The 21,662-nt window shown below is 44.0% G+C and overlaps 1 protein-coding gene across 3 annotated transcripts in view; it reads left to right on the forward strand.

The window, feature by feature from the left end:
• Window positions 1-319: 319 nt before the first annotated feature.
• Frrs1 (ferric chelate reductase 1) overlaps window positions 320-21,662 on the forward strand; it is a 38,926-nt gene continuing 17,583 nt past the window's right edge. The window contains exons 1-6 of one of the 3 annotated variants that reach the window (XM_050137520.1): window positions 320-364; window positions 12,455-12,678; window positions 14,326-14,462; window positions 15,416-15,510; window positions 16,812-16,959; window positions 19,840-20,022. In XM_050137520.1, the coding sequence (XP_049993477.1) occupies window positions 12,483-12,678; window positions 14,326-14,462; window positions 15,416-15,510; window positions 16,812-16,959; window positions 19,840-20,022 (759 nt within the window). In that variant the 5' untranslated portion in view covers window positions 320-364; window positions 12,455-12,482. Of the gene's footprint in view, window positions 365-902; window positions 998-10,227; window positions 10,362-12,454; window positions 12,679-14,325; window positions 14,463-15,415; window positions 15,511-16,811; window positions 16,960-19,839; window positions 20,023-21,662 lie in introns of those variants that run through there. The other 2 variants (XM_050137597.1, XM_050137432.1) reach the window with 2 other exon arrangements.

Raw genomic sequence — 21,662 nt, forward strand, 5'->3', positions numbered from 1 at the left:
GAGTGGGTATCCTATAGTTTTTTGAATCTGGCTACCTTGCTTAGACACAAGTAAGTGCCTTTTGTCTTAAGCATTATAGACGACAGGTGTGCATTCAAAGACATTTGTAGAGAAACACAGACAAAAAAGTGACATTTCCTCAGGGCAACAATTACTAGTGAGTAAAAACCTAAAGAGCATTTTAGAAACAGAGCCCTTTTAGTTTCAGATACGTAGTCCTAAAAGCCGTCCTTGCTTGGAAATCAGGTTGTGCAGCTTGGCAACCAGGCAGCCTGCCTTCCCAGTGAACTGGCTCCGCCCAGCTGCTGCTCCGCGGTACCGGCTGGAACCGAGGCGGAAGTCGGTCAGGCTGCCTCTGCCCAAGGTAAGAGCCCCGCTCTGTTTAGTTTTCGCTGTCAAGACTCTTGGCAAAGCTTATAAAAATCGGAGCCAGCTGGGCGACAGCGGCGAGTGTTGGCTGCTGCGCCGACAGGGGCAGTCAGGAGGCGGGATGGGGGCTGCGCTCGCCAGCAGGGTTTTCTTGATCTCCCTGAAGATTTAGGCTCGTACGCCTCGTGACTTTGAGTGACGAACTCTAATCCCAAGAAAGGGGTAGTTGCAAGGACAGGCAAGTAGGCCTGCACGGTACTGACTTTATTTGTGCACCATAAGAAAAATTGAACAACAGCAACTTGGTTTTTACATTTAACTCCAATGTCATAATTGCCCACGTGAACGTTTCTCTCTCTTTCCTTCTCTCCTCTCTCTCTCTCTCTCTCTCTCTCTCTCTCTCTCTCTCTCTCTCTCTCTCTCTCTCTCTCTCTCTCTCTCTCTCTCTCTCCCCGTTTTGCTTTTGTCATGACACCTAAGGTCAAAGGGAAATTTTCAACTACTAAATTGGTATGTGGAATTTTTCGTAACACAGCTAAACTTTGAACTTTGAGTTCAACTACAGTCTTCCTTTCCTGAATTAAGAGAAGGAAAAAGAGCGAGTCTATTACACTTCGTTAATACAGAGGTGGGATTTATCTGTTGGTTTCTTGGTATCAAAGCTAGAATTTGCAGAGGAAGTTTTGTTCAGCAAAGTTTTAGTAGTCAATTAGTAGGCAGACGTTTCTTTTTGCTCTGCTTTTAGTGGCATACCTTTCTGCTCAGGGAATGTCAGACTCTTGAAATTCAATTTACAAAAGCATTGGAGCATGTCTTTTTTGTTGCTACCTGTCAGTCACCAATTGTGGCAGGAAAATCATGTTACAAGTTTTATGGTGATATTTCTAAAAGGAGGACACTTATATCAGTTGGCACAGTTAGGCAAGATTCCAAAGAAAGAAGGTGTTTTAAATGGAGACCTGACTTATGGCCTCATTCAGTAGCCTGGACTGGCCTGGAACTTTCTGTTGACTAGGCTGGCCTTGAACTTACAGACATCCACTAGCCTCTGGAGCGCTGGGATTAAAGGTGTGTGCCGCTGCCTGCTTAGGGGGTAGATTTGATTAAAGAATTATATGCATGCATGAAATTCTCAATAAAGAAGTGAGGCTCTGGGTATAGCTGGTCTGTTTCCCACCAGTGTAGCCTTGGCTGAGTTTATGACCTTGACTTCTGGCAGTGGATCCCAAGCTGAGCTCTGCTCTCATTGAAGAGTATTTAAGTTGTCAAAGAGCTTTTGTTCATGTCTACTGTGTCAAGTGGGGTAATTTGTCATATTAGAAATCCAAACTGGAATTCGGTATGGTGGCTTACCCCTGTAATCCTAAAACCTGGAAGGCCAAGGGCAGCAGGATTGCCTTGAGTTTGAGGCCAGTCTGGGCTACACAGTAAGTTCGAGGCCAGCGTAGGTTACAGAGTGAGACTCTATCTCAAAGAAACAAAAAAAGGAAGTCAAGCTGAAATTTAAAACAGTAAGGAAGGCACATTAGCATAAGTAACATTTTAATGACAGATATGAACAATACTTACCTAGAACAGTAAAATAGCAGTTTTAGATCTTGAAAGGAAAAAAAATTTATTACATATATTAATTCACATAGATGTGAGTGTATGTTTGTCTATATGTTTCTCTCTGTCATCTGTCTGTATCTGAGAAAAGGCATTAAAGAGAGGAAATGCCCTCCACTTCCCGTTCTGTGATTCTAAGGGTGAATGACCACCGTTGAGAACTGTTAGAAGCATTGCATAGCCCTTTTTTCCTTCTCCTTTTCCTTTTATGCTCATTTGTGTACGTTTTGGTACACTATGTAGCGTTTCGCAGTTTCCTTAAGTTTTTACTTCTCAGTGTGGCATTAATGTGCCTTTACTTTGTGTGTGTGTGTGTGTGTGAGCTTTCTTTTTGAGACGGGGTTTCTCTGTGTAGCTCTTGCTGTCCTGGAACTCTATCTGTAGACCAGGCTGGCTTCGAACTCAGAGATCTGCCTGCCTCTTCCTTCTGAGTGCTGGGTAAAGGCATGCGCCACAACGGCTCTGCTCATTCTTTTACTTAAATGTTTTAGGAGTTTTGCGAGTTGAGTTAATCCTTGTGAAACACTTAATAATTAGTTGTTGTCTTTGTCTTTAGGAACTATTTCATTCTTCTCTTGCTTTTGAGACAGAATCTCATGCGTCACATAGTCTACACTGGCCTCAAATTTGCTGTGTAGCTGAGGGTGCCCTTGAGCTCCCGATGGTCCCACCTCTGTCTTCTGTCTTTCCTGCCTTCTTCTGTGTTCCTTCTAGAACTTGGGAGATAGTAGTCTATAGTTTGGCTATAACACAGTTTACTTTTTTTTTTTATTTTATTTTATTTTATTTTTTTCGAGACAGGGTTTCTCTGTGGTTTTGGAGCCTGTCCTGGAACTAGCTCTTGTAGACCAGGCTGGTCTCGAACTCACAGAGATCCGCCTGCCTCTGCCTCCCTAGTGCTGGGATTAAAGGCGTGCGCCACCACTGCCCGGCCCCACAGTTTACTTTTGTAAGCTTTTAAATTATCTTTTTTTTTTTTTTTTTGAGTCTGGTTTTTCTATATAACTGCTCTGCCTGTCCAGGAAATCACTTTGTAGAACAGGCTGGCCTCGAATTTAAAGAGATTCACCTGCCTCTGTCTCGTGATTGCTGGGATTAAAGGCGTGTGTCACTACTTCCCTTCTCTTACATTATCTTTAAGCTTTGCTATTTTAAATTTTCCTTGACTAACTGTCTGAGTGTTTTTTCCTATAGGATGAATTTGTAGAAGTGAATGCCTTATCAGAGGTTAAGCTTATTTTTAGCTTACTAGGGCACTGTGAAATTTTTTTTGAAAGTATTGTGATGGCTTACTCTCTGTACTCTGCATGAGTGCTCGGTTCTTTTTTTAAATTTGATTATTTTATTATTATTTTTTAAATTGATTTTTATTGAGCTTTACATTTTTCTCTGATCCCCTCCCTGCCTCTCCCTTTCCCCCTTCAGACCTCCCCCAAGGTCCCCATGCTCCCAATTTACTCAGGAGATCTTGTCTTTTTCTACTTCCCATGTAGATTAGATCTATGTATCTCTCTATGATCTCTCTTAGTGTCCTCATTGTTGTCTAGGTTCTCTGTGATTGTGGTTTGTAGGCTGGTTTTCTTTGCTTTATGTTTAAAAACCACCTATGAGTGAGTGAGTGAGTACATGTGATAATTGTCTTTCTTTGCCTGCATTACCTCTCTCAAAATAATGTTATCTAACTCCATACATTTGCCTGCAAAATTCAAGCTGTCATTTTTTTTCTGCTGTGTAGTACTCCTTGTGCAAATGTACCACATTTTCCTTATCCACTCTTTGGTCGAGGGGCATTTAGATTGTATCCAGGTTCTGGCTATGACAAACAAAGCTGCTATGAACATAGTTGAGCATATGTTCTTGTGGCACGATTGAGCATCCTTTGGATATATACCCAAAAGTGGTATTACTGGGTCTTGAGGAAGGTTGTTTCTAATTTTCTGAGAAGTCGCCACACTGATATCCAAAGGGGTTGTACCAGCTTGCACTCCCACCAGCAATGTAGGAGTGTTCCCTTTACCCCACCACCTCTCCAGCATTAAGTTGTCATCAGATCTTGGCCATTCTTACAGGTGTAAGATGGAATCTCAGAGTTGTTTTGATTTGCATTTCTCTGATGACTAAGGATGCTGAACATTTCCTTAAGCATCTTTCAGCCATTTTAGATTCCTCTGTTGAGAGTTCTCTGTGTAGGTCTGTACTCCATTTTTTTTTTAAATTGGATTATGTGTTCTTTTGGTGTCCAATTTCTTGAGTTCTTTGTATAATTTGGAGATCAGACCTCTGATGTGGGGTTAGTGAAGATCTTTTCCCATTCTGTAGGCTGTCATTTTGTCTTGTTGTCCATGTCCTTTGCTTTCCAGAAGCTTCTCGGTTTCAGGAGGTCCCATTTATTAATTGTTTCTCCTAGTGTCTGTGCTGCTGGGGTTATATTTAGGAAGTGGTCTCCTGTGCCAGTGTGTTCAAGTGTACTTCCCACTTTCTCTTTTATGAGGTTCAGTGTGGTTGGCTTTATGTTGAGGTCTTTGATCCATTTGGGCTTGAGTTTTGTGATAGATATGACCATTTTTATTCTTCTACATGTTGAAATCCAGTTATGCCAGCACCACTTGTTAAATATGCTTTTTTTCCCATTTGATATTTTTTGCTTCTTTGTCAAAAATCGGGTGTTTGAAGATGTATGCATTGATATCTGGGTCTTTTTTTTTAGATTTATTTATTTATTATGTATACTACATTCTGCCTCCATGTATGTCCGCATGCCAGAAGAGGGCACCAGATCTCATTACAGATGGTTGTGAGCCACCATGTGGTTGCTGGGAATTGAACTCAGGACCTCTGGAAGAGCAGCCAGTGCTCTTAACCACTGAGCCATCTCTCCAGTCCCATATCTGGGTCTTCTATTTGGTTCCAAGTGTTCGGTTCTTTATATCCTTGGTAATACTGAGATTTATTAGTCTTGTGCTTTTATTATTTATTTATTTTTTGTACTTTTGTTTTATTGAGACAGGGTTTCTCTGTGTATCTCTGATTGTCCAGGAACTCTAGAACAGGCTGGACTTGAACTCAATCCGCCTCTGTCTTCTGAGTGCTGGAACTAAAGGTCAGGAGTCTTTTGCATTTTAAATAAAATGATGGTGTGCACCTGTGTGTGTGTGTGTGTGTGTGTGTGTAAGCATAGTGCATGGAGAGTTTTATCTATATCTGTATGCTATAATTTTTTTTTTTTTTGTTTTCAAGACAGTGTTTCTCTTTGTAACAGGTCTGGCTTTCCTGGACTCACTCTGTAGACCAGGCTGGCCTTGAACTCAGAGAGAACAAGTTAAATATATATTTAATGTTCTCTCTGCGTCTGCCTCCCCAGTGCTGGGATCAAAGGTGTGCACCTCCATGCCCATCTGTACATAAACATTTTAACCCTCCTTCCCTTTCTACCATGTTGATCCCGAGGATTGAGCTCAGGTCATCAGTCTTGGTGACATGAACCTTAACCCACTGAGTCATCTATAGGTCCTATGTACGGGCATGTGTGTATATGTGTGTGTATAAACACACATACACATACATATATTATGTAGGAAATTGATGAGAAAACAAGAGGTTCCAGTTAGGAGACAGAACATGAATAAAAAAAAAAGATCTAGTACATGTTACGTCGTCAGTATAGTGTAGTATAGAGAAAAATGTTCTCGAAATTTGAATTAGGCTAAAAAGTATGAAACACAGTATGGCTTATACTGGCACCCTTAATGATTTCTGAGTAGGTAATAAATGGGGAAAGAGGAGACTGATGGAAATTGCTCTTTAGGAAACCATCTGTTGGGCTGAAGTGAAGTTAGGGTGGTTTGATGGCTATTCTTGGCTGGCAGCTTGGCTGTATCTGGAATGAACTATAATCCAGAAATCTTGATGCTGGAAGACACAGGCTTTTGATCTAGATCTAGAGGCAGGATGACACATGCCTTTGATCAAGATCTTGAGGTGGGAAGACACCTTTGTTCTGGGCCACACCTTCTGCCTGAAGCCTATATAAGGGCAATGGAAGAAGGAAGCGCTTGTCCTTCGCCTGCTTGCCCTTGCCTTGCCAACACATATATTCCTCCACTGGCATTAGAGCCTACTTGTTCTGGATTCCGGCATATATAGAAGACCAGCTGAGACACCCAACCTTGTGGGACAGTGTTCTTGGGCTTTCCATTCACAGATGATAGTTATTGTTGGGTTAGTTGGACTGCAGCCTGTGAGTCATTTCAATGCATTCCCTATAATATATTCACACACATACATACACGGACACACACACATATATTCACATACATACATACGGACACACACACACACACACACACACATATATATATATATATATATTCACACACACATGTTCATCCCACAAGTTCTGTGCCTTTAGAGAACCCTGACTAAGACAGATGGAGCGAGTATAGGAACGAGAGTGCTTCATTAGCCTGGGATGAAAGAGAGGGCTTTAGAGGAAAACAGCAGACAGAGGCAGCAGAGGCAGGGAACAGATGGCAGAGGAAGATGGAAAAGGGCTGGGCAGTTGTGGTGGGCTCTGCACAGCACGGGTGGAAGACCGGGTGCAAGTGAGTGGTATCACATTCTGAGAGGCTGAGGTTTCAAGTCTTTTGGATCGGAGATATGTCGACAGGCCATAATCAGACACAAGAACCATGCCGGAGGAAAAAGTGTGCATCTCATTCAGCAAGTTGAACTTACTGTCACTCAATGGACAGTTGAGTCACAGGATGGTAGATGTGGGTTTAGAACAGTGGAAAGATTATGAAACATCCCAGACAGCATGTTTGGGTGATGAGCCGGTGAGAAACTGGGGTGAGAAATGGGAAGATGGTTGTTGAAATAGGAGCGGCTTGGCTTCGTCCCCAGCACCCCGGCCGCCTGCTAGCTCATGCCCGAAATAACAACACACAAATTGTATTCTTTTAAACACTGCTTTCCCATTATATCTAGCCTCTTCTCGGCTAACTCTTGCACCTGGACTAGCCCATTTCTAATAATGTGTGTAAGCACCCCAAGGTGTGCTTACCAGGAAGATTCTAGCCTACGTCCATCCTGAGTTAGAGCTTCATTGCGTGTGTCTGTCCATCCTGAGTTGGAGCTTCATCGCGTGTGTCTCTGAGAGGAGCTATCGTGTCTACCCGGGAGAGCTGAGCATGGCGTCTCTGCTCCAGAGAGCAGAGCTGTCGAGTCTGAGCTCACTTCCTCTTCCTCCCAGCATCCTGTTCTGTTTACTCCTCCCACCTATGTTTTAACCTATCAGGGCCAAGGCGTTTCTTTATTGCTTAACCAATGAAATCAACAGATTGATATATGACACTCCCACATCAGATGGTGGCCAAGGTTGAAAGTCACAGGGATAGATGGAGGTGGGGAGATGGCTCAGTGGGTAAAGGACTTGCTGCAGAAGTCTGAGGACTCTAGTTTGGATTCTGGACAGTTACGTAAATGCACTGTGGTATCCTGCCTGTAATCCCAGGGCTTAGGAGGCAGTGGATGAGACCCCTGGAGCCAGCTAGCTAGTCAAATTGGTGAGCTCTGGATCAAACAAGAGACTCTGCTTCAATACATAAAGGAACAATTAGCTAGGAAGACATATGTCTACAAACATTTGTATGCACACATGCACAGTAAACACACAGACACTCAGGCACACATAGTCGGAGAGAGAGGAGGGAGTTGGCTTGTGAGGAGGGGGAGAGAGCGCTAGAGAAACAGAAACTCACGGGAATGGCTATCTTCATGTAAAAGGCAGGTTTAATTTGAGATAAAAGTCATGTAGTAGAACCTGGCTTTACAATGTTGCTGAAGATAGCCTAGAACTTCTGGCCCGCCTGGCCCTGTATCCTGAGTCCTGGGATTACAGATGTATGTGCACCATCATACCTAGTTTTGTGCAGTGATGTGGATGGAGACGCAGGGCTTCCTATGTGTTAGGCAAGCACTCTTATCAATTGAGCTACATATGTGGCTCCTAATATGCTTACGAAGACTATTTGTGACATTTGACTTTTGTTCTGCTTAGATTGTTCTTCATTTGTCCCCTAAAGTTTATTTCCAGCTCTTCTTTCTTCCTGTGATTCTTTTGTGGCTTTTACTCAAATCGCACTCAACTGAACCCTCTCACCTCCATATGCCTTCTCTACCCGAGGATTTGAGCTCAGAAAATATGACAGCCATTTTCTCACCGCTCATTTTCCATGACTTTGGTGTCTGAATCAGTGCCTTAATTGTAGATATTTGGGTCATTTTTACCCCCCGGTTTCCTGCTGTGAAAATGAAGTCTAGAACTTTAATTTTTTTTTTTTTTTTAAAATCTGGGCAAGCGGAAATCCTTGACCCAGTTTTTGACTTCCCTATCATTTGAGATTCAGCTATCGCAGTCAATTTATTCCTTGGTATGGAAGTTTTCTAGGAAGGTGAAGTTACTAGAACAAAGGAGAGACAGAGTTTCTGAAATATTTTAGAAGGTTTAAGCAGAAGTCTGGCAGTTAAGCACTGTGGTGTCTGGGAGAAATGAGTGGAAACACTGATACAGTAGTTAAGAGTGATGGCATATAATGACGACCAGCTTTACCAATGTTTTAAAAAGATTCATTTTTATTTTTAATGATGTGTGTGTGTTTCTGTGTGTGTGCATGCGAATGCTGGCTGAAGCCGGAAGCGTCAGGTCATCTTGGAACTGGAGTTATAGGCAGTTGTGAACTGTCGGATTTGGGTTTTGTGTTTTGGGGATTGAACTTGGGTCTTCTGCAAGAGCAGTATGACCTCTTAACCACTGAGCCACTTCTTCAGCTGCTTCTTCTCCCTCCTCCCTCCTCCCTTCTCCCTCNCTCTCTCTCTCTCTCTCTCTCTCTCTCTCTCTCTCTCTCTCTCTCTCTCTCTCTCTCTCCATAAGACAGAGTTTCTCTTTGTGGCTGTCCTGGAACTCACTCTGTAGAGCAGGCTGGCCTAGAGCTCAGAGATTTACCTGCCTCGGCCTCCTCAGCGCTGAACTAAAGGTGTGCACCACCACCATCCCACTTGTCTCCCCCCCCTCGCCCCGCCCTCCTGAGACAGGTTTGTCTGCCTCAGCCTCTGGAGTGGGGATTAGAGGTGTGCACCATCACTGCTGGACTTCCTGTATCTTTTTTTATGGACACTTTCCCCTCCAAGCACTGAACTAGTTCTACATCCATTCTTCTCTAAAGATCCCATGGGGAATCTCTGCATTGTTCCTCAGATTCAGAAAGTGACTGAGCAGTTTGAATTAAGCAAGACTGTTGTCTTCTTTAGGGTTTCTATTGTTTCAGTAAACACCATGACCAAAAGTCATGGGGAGGAAAGAGTTTATTTCAGTTGACAGTTTCACATCACAGTTCAACCAAGAATCTGCAGGCAGGAGCTGAAGCAGAAGCCGTGGGTGAAGGGATGCTACTTCTGTGTGAACAGTTGTCACAATGAATTCCCTACTCATGTTGTTCATGGTGAAATCTAGCATATTTACCCAAGAAGTTAATGGTGATACTTTGTACTCATTCCGAAAGAGTATCCATATAATTCTTATAGTAAAATCAGACGACAAATGGGAGACTCAAAAAAAAAAAAAAAAAAAAAGAAAGAAAAAGAAAAAAGGAAGGGTGTGGTGTGGTGGTTTGAAAGAAAATGGTCCCCAAAGGGAGTGGCACTATTAAGAGGTGTGGCTTTGTTGGAGTGGGTGTGACCTTATTGGAGGAAGTGTGTCACGGTGGAGGCAGACTTTGAGAGCTCATATATGCTTAATTTACTACTAAATCCTCCTTTGTCCTTTAGCTTCATAAAGGGTAGCGTAATGTTCTTTATAAGAAAGTGGCGCACCCAATATCTCAAGTTGTTTCCTGTTGCTTGCAAGATGTAGAACCCTCAGTTCCTTCTCCAGCACCATGTCTGCCTGCACTCTGCCATGTTGACAATGGACTGGACCTCTGAAACTGTGAGCTGCCCAACTAAACGTTTTCTTTTATAAAAGTTGCCATCATCATGGTGTCTTCACAGCAATAGAAACTCAAGCTAAGACCAAGGGGCTCAAGAGATGTCTCAGCTCAGTGGTTAGGAGCACTGGCGGCTCTTGCAGAGGACTCAGATTTGATAATGAACGACACATAACTCTACCTACTTGTTTTAACACCTCGGGCCAAGACTACTTAAATTGTGACCTCCACCTTCTTCTGTGCCTCTTGCTTGGTTTTGAAGGCAAGCAGTCTCTTACAACATTGACGCTTCCCTTGGGCATATGGGGTAATGAAAATGCTTGAGGCCGGAATCAGAGAGATTCTATGTCGTCAACCTGCTCTCACCTTGGGTTCTGGAAATAGTACAAACTCGCAGGGCAGGTAAGGACAATAACTGGATGGTGAAACGGTATCCTGGAGTAGGGCAATCATTTTAGGGGAACCAGATTGCTCCCCTCCAGCAGTGACGACAGCAGTGGTGGGTCATTGGATAAGAGCTGACATTATGGCTAGTCAGACCACTCTTGTACCTCTTGCTCACTGCCCCAGTTCTTCAGATCACTGAACCCCTCTGTTTTTTTTTTTTTAATATTTTTTTTTATTTATTTTTTATGCAGTTAGCCAGAAGAGGGCACCGGACCTCAATACAGATGGTTGTGAACCCCCATGTGGTTGCTGGGAATTGAACTCAGGACCTTTGGAACAACAGGCAATGCTCTTAACCGCTGAGCCATCTCTCCAGCCCCCTGTTTTTTTTTTTTTTNCTGTTTTTTTTTTTTTTAATATTTATTTATTTTGTATACAATATTCTGTCTGTCTGTATGCCTGCAGGCCAGAAGAGGGCACTAGACCCCATTACAGATGGTTGTGAGCCACCATGTGGTTGCTGGGAATTGAACTCAGGACCTTTGGAAGAGCAGGCAATGCTCTTAACCTCTGAGCCATCTCTCCAGCCCCCTGAACCCCTCTGTTGTTTATCTTCCTGATGGAAGAATCGATTGAGTCCTTTGTCTCTGATTTTTGATATTACATATCTCTTCAATTGGAGTTTTGGGATGGGTGGCTGAGCCTAACCTGTTGGGGTACCTGGTGCTGTGAGATCTCTCCCTAAATTATAGTAACAGAAGGCTTTAGAAGCCAGGATTTACTTGAAAAAATCTCCAACTGCTTTGCCTAAGGACCAGTTACATTTGTTAATATTCTGCTTTCTTGGGTCACACTTTTCTTCTAAGTCTGCCTAGAAGCGTTATGCTTCTCATAGTTTTTCTGAAGGTCATGATTGGTTGCACTTATCACTTTTACAGAGAATTCTATATAAACTGATGTTTGATGGAAGGTAGGAGAGCACAGGACTCTTGGGCCCCATGCCGTCTTCTTGTTAGCTCCTGTGACAGAGTGTATATCCTCCAGAACAGATACTGGTTTCTGACCACATCCGTGGCATAGAAAGTTCCATTTCTGTGGAGAATGAGCTGCAGCCTGTCCACAGAGTTAAACATAGTGCCATGTAACATGACCCTGCCCAGCTATTTCTAGTCCCCTGGAGTACTGTGGATCTGGGCTAGAGGAGAATGGGGTTGGGATAGAGTGGCTGCTTTTCTAACACACAGCTGGGAAGGGAAAGTCAAGAAGAGGTTTATGTGACATTTAGCTGACAGTCATTTCCTAATTCAGAAATGTCTGGGGTCCCAGGTATTTCTGAACATTATTTGTTCTCCATATTACAGATTAGATGATACACCTGCTGTTACAGTTAGTTTAATAGGAAGTTGGGAGAAATTTGTTCAGATAATGATTGTTGAATCCAGAAGAGATAAAGGAAGGTGGTTGGGTGCACCTTTAATCCCAGCAGAGGCAGAGGCAGGCAGATTTCTGTGGGTTTGAGGCCAGCCTGGTCTACAGAGCTAGTTCCAGGACAGACAGCCAGGGATTTGGAGAAACCCTGTCTCAAAAACAAACAAAAATCCAGAAGAGACATTCCTCTAAGCTTCTCAGGGTGAGGTGAGGTGAGGTGTTTTTATTGAACCAGGTTACTGTTTTTTCATCATATCCTTTTTTTTTTCTTTACGTTAGAGACAGATCACACTGTAGTTCTGGCTGGTCTAGAACTCTCTATGTAGACAGGCTTGTGCCAATCTCAGAGCCATCCTCCTGCCTCTGTTCCTGATGCTGGCACCACACCTGGTTCCGTCATATTCATAACATCGCTCACCAGCTCCCCTCTTGGACGTTGGGTTATATTTTCATCTTGTTAAAATAAAAGAACTCATTTTTTTTTTCAGGTTGGGAATGGAATCTTGGTGAAGTCCCATAGTTGGCGTTTTGATAAAACTGAGATTTAGATCACATACTACACTCTTTTTATTATGTAGCTCAAGGACTTTGGAGAACCAAGCATTGAAAGCAAGTGATTATGTAGGATTCCTGCCCTGTGTTATTAAAGCAGCCATATTGTGTTTTCACTACATCTGCAGGTGACGTGCTGTTCTTCTCTATTTGGACATGGCAGCTCCTGAGTTCGCCATCAGTGCCCTCGCGTCTGCGTTGCTCATTTGCTCTGTGGCTGGTTACCCCAATGGAAAAGTAGCAATGTCGTGCGGTGGGATGGCCCCCCAACATGGCCACAGCCCACAGCCGGAGCCTGTTCACCAAATCACATTCAGTCAGACGAAGTTCAAACCTGGAGACCAGATCCAAGGTACTAGTGCTGGGATAAAGACTTGCATTTGAGTTTGAGCCTTTTCCTACTTGTTGAGTTTTTCCTATGGCTGGAATCAAACAATTTTATTTTAAACTAGTCACTTGAGTTATGGCATTATCTACTTTCATTGTTTTGTTTACTACAGATGTCTGTATTGTGTCAGAGGCATCTATTCCTTATTAAGAACAAGATCTGAAATAAGTTATTTTTATGATTTATTTAACTTTATTTTATGTGAATTGGTGTGAAGGTGTCAGATCCCCCGGAACTGGATTTTCAGACAGTTGTAAGCTGCCATGTGGTTGCTGGGAATTGAACCCCGGTCCTCTGGAAGAACAGTCAAGAGTTCTTAACTGCTGAGCCATCTCTCCAGCCCAAATAAGTTTTTTTTAAAGATACCAAGGAATTTATTTGTTTTATTATATTAACATTACATTCATTGTGTGTTGTATCTTGAATATTATTAGTTCAGTGGAACAGGAAAAAATAATTTTATATTGTTTTACTTACTCCCATTTTAAAAAGGAGTGCGATCTCTTATGTGTTCCCGATTCTTCTGGCAAAAGGTAGGTTGAGTGTTAAGATTTATCGATAGCCAGGTGTGGTGGTGTGTGCCATAATCTGAGCACTCTGGAGACTGAGGAAGGATCAGGGTAGGAGGCAGTTTGGACTATTTAGCAAGACTCTGTTTCAGAAAAACAAAACAAAAAGTACGTCTGTGATGACATTTGAAATTCCTGTGTTTTGCAGTTATAGAATTACATAATGCTAATAGGAAAATGTTTTTGTTGTTTGAGACAGGGTATTTTTTTGTTTTACTGCCCTAGCTATTCTGGCACTAGCTCTGCAGACCAGGCTGGCCTTGAACTCAGAGAGCTGCCTGCCTCTTCCTCAGAGGCAGTTTAATCTTCAGAGTGCTGGGATTAAAGATGTGTGCCACCACCGCTGGGCTTGTTAATAGGAGTTCTTAAACAAAAAGGATGCGTGAAGAAATAAACGTCGAACACTCTGTGTGCTTTAGATATCTCTTAGAATTTTACTCTGCGACAATAGAGTACTAAAGATAATCAGATTTTAGTAAAGAAACATGTTCTTACTTTCTTCAAGAATTTTTTTTAAATTAATGTTTTCTGTAGACTTACCTAGTCATCGTCCATGCTTTTACCCTCTTGTGGAACAGCTACTAATACCTTACAGTGCCAGGCCTAAAGACCCAGGTCTATAATCCCAGACACTCAGTAGGCTGAGACAAGATGAGTGTAAATTCAAGGCCAACCTGTGTGACAAGAATGAATTCAAGGCTGGCCTGGGTGACTTACTGAAACTCTGTTTCAAAATAAAAACTAAAAGACGGTTGAAGACATAGTTCCATGGTGGAGTGTTTGCCTAGTGTGTGCAAGGTCCTACGTGTAGTGCTGCAGAATAAACAACCCACCTACCCAAAACAAAAAAAAAAATCAGCCTCCTAAAACATGATACATGCTCCAGGGAGCACGATTTAGACGTTCTTCTACTGAGTGATTTCTGTCCTGTGTGTTTTGCAGAGATACATCAGATTCTAACTAACTGAACTTCTTCTAAACGCTTTTTCCTGGACTATTACTAAATCTTTTACCCTAACCTGTCTTTTTATCTGTTGCCCAGTTACTTTATCAGGGCCAAAATTTAAAGGCTTTCTCTTGGAAGCTCGTGATGCCGAGGATCTGAGTGGCCCTCCTGTTGGCTCCTTCACACTGATTGACAGTGAAGTGTCACAGCTTCTGACTTGTGAAGATGTCCAGGTTTGTGTGGGGTTTGAAGTTTCATTTCTACTGGTTCCTCTGGGCTGCTGTTAACCGAGAGTGGTGACTAGGTCAATGGCGGCATCGCCGTGTGTAGCAGGCATTCGAACAGATTTACAGGCATCAGACCTGGCCACTGGTTTACTTAGCGGCAGCGTCTAGGAATGGGAGGGTAAGAGCTTGAAGAGTTTATAATTGGTGATGTTTATATTACAGTGGCAAATACTGACTTAAAATGTAAGACAATTACAAGCCTTTTACCCCAGCACTCGGGAGACAGGGGCAGGCGGATCTATGAGTTTGAGGCCAGCCTGATCTACAGAGCTAGTCCCCAGACAGCCAGGGTTACACAGGGAAACCTTGTCTCAAACAAACAAATGAACAAACAAAAAATTAAAGGCAATTGTGTGTGTGTCTGTGTGTGTGTGTGTGTAGGAGGAGGAACAGTAGGGGGCATGCCGTCATATGTGTATGGAGGTCAGAAGAGAACTTAGTGGAATCAGTTTTTTCCTCCATCTTTACATGTGTTCTGCCAACCAAACTCAAGTGTCAGACTTGTGCCATTGGACACCAAGTGCCTTTATCAGCTGAGCTGTCTTACTGACTTTTAAAGGATTTCACTAATGAAGAGACAGTTTTAGCATGGGATAGGGATGTACGGTTTGGTTCATTCATTCACTCAATCATCCAATAGACACCATGTCTGGAGCTCTCCTGAGTGCCAGAGATATGGCAACAAACAAAACTTGCTCCTTTTCCTTGAAAAACTTAAACTCTTTTTTGTTTGTTTGTTTTCGAGACAGGGTTTCTCTGTGTTGCTTTGGAGCCTGTCCTGGAACTAGTTCTTGTAGACCAGGCTGGCTTTGAACTCACAGAGTTTTGCCAGTGAGTGCATCCTGACCATGCCGAGCTGTCCGGTCATGGGATGGTTGTTCTTTCCTGTTTTATTTCAGGGTGTAGCTGTGAGTCATACATCTTCATCCAAGAAGACCGAAATCAAAGTCTACTGGAACGCTCCACGCAGTGCCCCAAACCACGTACGATTTCTGTGAGTATGAGAGCGCACGTCTCTGAAATCACTGTGGATAAGCCTGAGACCATGATGAGGTGTACTGCTTTGCCCTGGACCATTCACTCGTGTAGGAGAGCTTTAGCAGTCACAGCTTAGAGACAAAAGAGTGATCTTGCTTCTTTCCTTTGTTGTTACTTGAGACAGCATCTTGCTATCCAGCATTGACTGCTAGGAACCCCCTGTGTAGAAGAGGCTGGCCTTGAACTTGTAGCAGTCCTTCTGCTCCTGCTTCTGACTCCCAGATGGACCTGGCTTTTTTTTTTTTTTTCACCTCCTTTCTTCCAAAGCAAACTTGTAGCACATAGCCCAGGACTTTGCACTGTACTTTTTTTTTTTTTTTATAAGCCTCCTCCTGCTCTATCCTCCCACGTGCTTGGTTTACAGGCATGCACCGCCAAGCCTGGCAGGACTTGGTACTTGAGGGGCATTTACTAGACATCACTAGACATTGTCGAGCAAGCAAAGTGTTACACTGCTTTAGGACTCCTAAGAGCCGTCAATTAGTACTTGAGTATGTGTGTACAGAGTAATACTTTCTGTTTTAGTATGAGAGTCTAGATAAGACAGGCCCGAAAGTAGGGCGGCTTCCTTGGCAGCACTATAGCTTATCAGAAAGTAAATCTCTGCATGCCTCTTGGAATCCCTCCAAGTGGGTGGAACCAGAATTACAATGGCGTCTTTTTCCTATTCATCTGCACAAAGCGGAATGGAATATCATGAGCCGTGTCTTGATTCCTGAGTGGTATTCCAGACATATGCCTATCTTATAGGAGGGAATCTCCTCTGGGCGTGTTTCTTTTCTGCTTAGCTTTGTCCGCAGACCCCTGGCACGCTGGAAAACTGCTTTGCCCCCGTGTGTCAGCTGCTGAGGTGGAACCTCAGTGAGCGCTTAGGTTTTGGCAACCCCTATGGAGCTTTGGTCAGAGATCACGTCTTACACGTGCCCTTTGGAGGGGCGTGACTAGTGTGCACTGTGGGTTGACCACGAGTGTGTTCTCGGCAGGGAACAGAAACCTATGTGGTTGAGTCGTGCCGTCCAGCACGCATGGCTGTTAATAGAAGAACAGACAGCAGATAAGGAAAGAGGGGGCGAGGGAGAGAGAGCGACAAAGCTCATCTAGTAATGGGTGGAGGACAGGAGTCATAAGAGATTGGCTGCACACATGGGTGTTCGTTGTCCCCTCTCCTCGCACGTTTTTTCCACCTAAAGTTTTGATTTGCATCTGATGGGCCACTGCTGGGGTTTTTGCCTAATCTCACTGGTACTCTTATTTCAGGGCCACGGTTGTTGAGAAATATAAAATCTACTGGGTGAAGATTCCCAGTCACGTCCTTTCGCAACCAAATGCTCCTCCCTTTACGACGCCCGCAGCGACAGCACAACCTTTGACAGCGTCACCTTCTGTCTCCCACTTAACCAAGTCGGTGAGTAGCCTCTCTGTGCCTTCACCAAATGCAGTCTAGAGTGGCTATCCGGGCAGCTGGTCCTGTGGGCGCCATTAGCTGTCCTGCGCTGTGGGAGGGAGTTTTGGGGGTACCCTGTAAAGTCTGAAGGAAGTCTTCAGGGCGACATTCTGATTTATAGGTTTGAGTAAAGAACATAAAAGAGTTTCCGTTCAGATATAGTTGCTACACTCACAGGCAATTTTGCAAACGGGGGAGTGTGTGTTCCTTTTGGAAATGAAGCCAAGAAAGCCTCCCGCCTCCTTCCCTTCTCTTCTCCTCCTTTTCTCCAGTCTTCCTTTCTGCGGAATACCAAGCATAGAGGGGAAGTTTCAGTTACATGTAGACACGATTTGGAGGGGAGCCTTGAAGTGGTGTACAATACAGATTTTATCCTATTCAGATTAGAGTGTTGGGGAACTCAGCGGGCTATGGTGGCATCTGCCCAGAATCCCAGCAGTCAGGAGGCAGAAGCAGAAACACTGCACATTTGAGACCAGGTTGAGTTACAGGGTAAATTCTAGGTCAGTCTGAACCAGATAGTAAGACTGTTTCAACTCCCTTCCCCTAAGCAAACAAACGGATGAAGCAAACAGCATAGGAAGTTTGAGGCTAGCCTGAGCTACAGAAGCTTCTGCTCTCTATGTCCCCATCTCCTGCACCCGAACAGAACCTGAAAATTCAGTGTGCCGAGTCCCAGGAGAAAGAATCGCTTGTAAATCCTGTCAGCTGCAATTCCACTTAGGCTGTCTGATTCAAAAGAGCGACGATGGATAAAGAGATTTGGAAAGGGTAATGCACACTAGAAACCCCAGGAAGGTGTGCGCCGGAGGAAATTTGGATGCATTAGACTGTATGTTGCAGGAGTGCATACGTAGGATAGAAAGGTGTCAGGGCGTTGCCACAGTGGAAAACACATGCTCGTGCCTAAATGGTGACTTAGCTGCCTTCAGTGGGTCTTCAGAGGAAATTATTCCTGTTTCGGCTTCACTTAAGGATGAGAAAGAGTCATGTGCTGCTCTTTATGGCCAAGAAAAGGCATCAAACTAACGAATACATGCCTTGTCCTGTGCCTTGTGCCACACAGATAGGAGGTAAACTCTAGGTCAGGGCTTCTCAGCTTTCCTAATGCTGTGACCCTTTATGTTGTGGTGACCCCCCCCAACTGTAAAGTCATTTGTGTTGTTACTTCATAACTGTAGTTTTGCCACCATAAATGTCTGTGTTTTCCAGTGGTCTTTGGGGTCGTGACCCACAGGTTGAGAAACAGTCACCCCCCTTTCTTTTTATCTGTCTGTATCTCTGCTTTCACCAAATAAGGGACTGGAGAGGTGGCTCAGCAGTCAAGAGCACTTGTTGCTCTTCTAGAGGACCCAAGTTTAGTTCCAAATCCCACATCAGGCTGACCACAGCTGCCTGTAAGTCCAGCTGCAGAGGCTCTGGTGCCCTCTTCTGGCCTCCTTGGACCCTGAGCATACATTCACACAGACACATACATACAAATAAAACTAGAAATGACTAAATAATAAACCATTTAGTTTACATAATAGTTGTCTTCTTCAGCACCCTTCTCTTCCACGGGTTTAAACACCTCCGTGGGTGTTGTATTTGATCACATTATAATGCATGGCGCACTTTGGTTTGACTGTACATTATTGAAGAGGTTACTATCTGTATCAGCTCCCACTTCACTCTTAATACTCACTTAAAAACTGCTTTGAGTGAGGGAATGGTTTGGACATCACCTTCGGAATAGAAAATATTGCCCTTCGTGTCAATAAAAGGGATCTATTCTTTGAGATTTTACCATGCTTCTGTGCCAAGGTGATAATCTTTAATTATAGAGAGATTCATTCAAAACCCTGGCACTTTTAGGGTTAAAAAATACCTCTTCGTCTCTTTTGGATTGCCAAAGTAAAGAGACTCTTAGAGAACAGGATCTTGGACAGGTGGAATAGATCAAAGCGGAGCTCATAGACCAAAGTCACGTTTTCAAGGTCCTGGTGGCTTCTGTCTTTACCCTACTGTGGAGTATTTAATATACCTATTAAGCCTAAGGTGGTGGTGGGGGTGTGGTTGGGGTTCCTTAGGTGCCGCACTGGGGAGGCTCTGGATTCAGTGAGTGTAGAACGTTAGCTGTGCCTCCCGACACAATAGAGTTTCTCCGATGGTTATTTAGAGTGGTTTAGATCTACAAGCGTGACATCTCCTGTATCACTGAAGAGCAAATTTTGAGTGAATTTTAAAAGCTCTTTCCAAGACCTATACATAAAGACTCATTAATGGTTGACTTGCCTGCTTTTTCCCATCTCTTGAAAACTAGAGGGTACCTGGTAGGCAAGATTGTCAGTGTGGTGTTATTCCCAGGAAACTTCTCAAAATTTACAGGGAACCTTGGATGATGCGAAGTCTTTTTTATATTAAATGAACAGAAGCACTCCTGTACCACCTCAGAGTGACTAGTATAGTTTTCCAAAAGGTAATTAAAACCAACTACATGTAAAGATCCCCAGCTGAGAAAGCTCTGATTGTTTCTTTTTTTTCTTTTTTTCTTTTTTCTTTTTGTTTTTTTGACACAGGGTTTCTCTGTGGCTTTGGAGCCTGTCCTGGAACTAGCTCTGTAGACCAGGCTGGTCTCGAACTCACAGAGATCCACCTGCCTCTGCCTCCCGAGTGCTGGGATTAAAGGCGTGCGCCACCATCGCCCGGCTCTGATTGTTTCTGATTTGTCGTGCGTCCTCTGCTTCCTGTTTGGAAGGCATTCTGTTGCAGCCCATACTTGAAGGTAATGGCTGTCCAGTCCTTGGCTGTGAACAGCTTGTTTCATAATTCAGACCTTTCCCTCCTTGTCATTTTTCCTAGTTCAGTGCTTCCGAGTGTGGGAGCAAGAAGTTCTGTGTTCGGAGTCCTTTGAACTGTGACCCAGAGACCGAGCCTGCCTGCTTCTTCTTGTCCTTCACCAGAGATGACCAGTCGGTGATGGTCGAAATGAGTGGCCCCAGTGAAGGCTACCTGTCGTTTGCGTTGTCCCGTGACCGGTGGATGGTTTGTATCTATTGCTTGCCTGTGGGATGACAGCAGGCGGTTAGCATCAACAGCAGATTAGCTGCGCCTTCCAGCTCTAAGCATAGAATAGGAAAGGAGAGCACTAAGGACAGATCTGAATCTCAGTGGCTGGTTCCTGATTTCAACAGGTGGGAAGTGATTTCTTAGAGCGGGTCAGCAGGGAAGACCATTTGCCGTCTTATGTCCTTGTCTCTTGCTGCAAAAGCAGGAACCACAGGCAAGAGAAATGTCTGCATAAAATGCCATGTTTGTAATGTCCTTCAGACTATTGTTCATGCAGGCACCGGAACTCAAGCTGGCGCCTCTCCTGCTGGCGCCTCCCTCTCCTGCTGGTGCCCCTGTCCTACCCCCATCAGCCAGTTTCCCACCCACGCATGCCACATATGTGCAGGCGTTCTGACTGCTCCTTTGCCTGATGTGTGCAAGGCAACCTCCTTTCCCTGATTCTTTCTCTTCCTGGGAGGGGACTGCTGGCTGGATTTAGGGATTCTGTAGGTGGCAGCCTTGTGCTGCTGGGGAAAAGCAGAATGCTACAGAAGGGTCCAGTTCCACCAGGGAGAAGAAAGGGGACCCTTGGCAAACGTAAGTCCTCTTCGTAGAGGCTTGGCAGTGAGCAGAGTGGATGCCCACCGGTGTGACTTCCTCGTTAGGGAAGGCAAAGTCTTTGGAGGCGTTTCCTCATGTCAGGGTTTAAACTTGACATCTATCCCCCCACCTTTTTAGGGGACCATAGCTCAAAATAACCAAACAAAATCAAGCAAGGCAGAACTCTGACATGGCTGTGAAAGACGAGCCGAGATTTATTCCGAAGTGCATGCCACCCAAGTTGTTGGCATTGGCATAGGAGGATCAGGAGTTTGAGGTCATGGCAGATTTGAGGCCAGCAGCCTGGGGTTGTGAAGCCCCCCTCTCAAAACACATAGCATCATAGTGACAAAGCAACACGTTACCTCATGCACTTCCAAGAGGAAGAAAGTGTCAACCTTTTCTCTGCAGAGTTACTTTTCTGGGAAGCCTTATGCATCTTGATGCTGTGATTGTGCAAAATATTCCCCCCCTGCTTTCTCTCTGTAATTACCGTCAGACCTGCAGCTTATTCTTTTGGGGGTTCTCAGTACGAGCGAAATGAATCAAATTTGGTGCCTGAGGTGAGTAATGAGGTTGAGATCAGAGTCAAATGTGACTCTAAAGCAATAAGGAAAGGCTTGTTGTGCGAACGGGATGGAATTGGCTGTGAGGCAAATGCGGAAGAGGAGTCCAGATAGGCTTAAAAGACCTTGCTGTCTAAACACATAATTTCCTTAAGGTGGATCTCTGGGGCACTGCGTTCATTTACATACGTCAGTTATGTATTATTAGATGTGACATATTGCATCGTATTTATTTGTCATTGAAAAATAAAAAAAAAAACAACTTGTTTCTGAAACTGTAGAGCTCAAATTCGTGCTGTAATGTAATAGCACCATTTCCTCCTATTGGCCACAGTGAATGAGGGAGAAGGGAGGATTTCATTGTTGAGTGTGATGGCGGATGTCCTACAGGTAGGTTGTTAGCTCTTGTGAATTGTAGGCAAGACGGCACAAAAGCGTTTATCTCTAATTTGAGATATTTTAATCTCC

Source organism: Alexandromys fortis, unplaced genomic scaffold, assembly GCF_014885135.2.
Source record: "Alexandromys fortis isolate MF-2015 unplaced genomic scaffold, M_Fortis_MF-2015_v1.1 scaffold_19, whole genome shotgun sequence".
Classification (NCBI taxonomy): domain Eukaryota; kingdom Metazoa; phylum Chordata; class Mammalia; order Rodentia; family Cricetidae; genus Alexandromys; species Alexandromys fortis.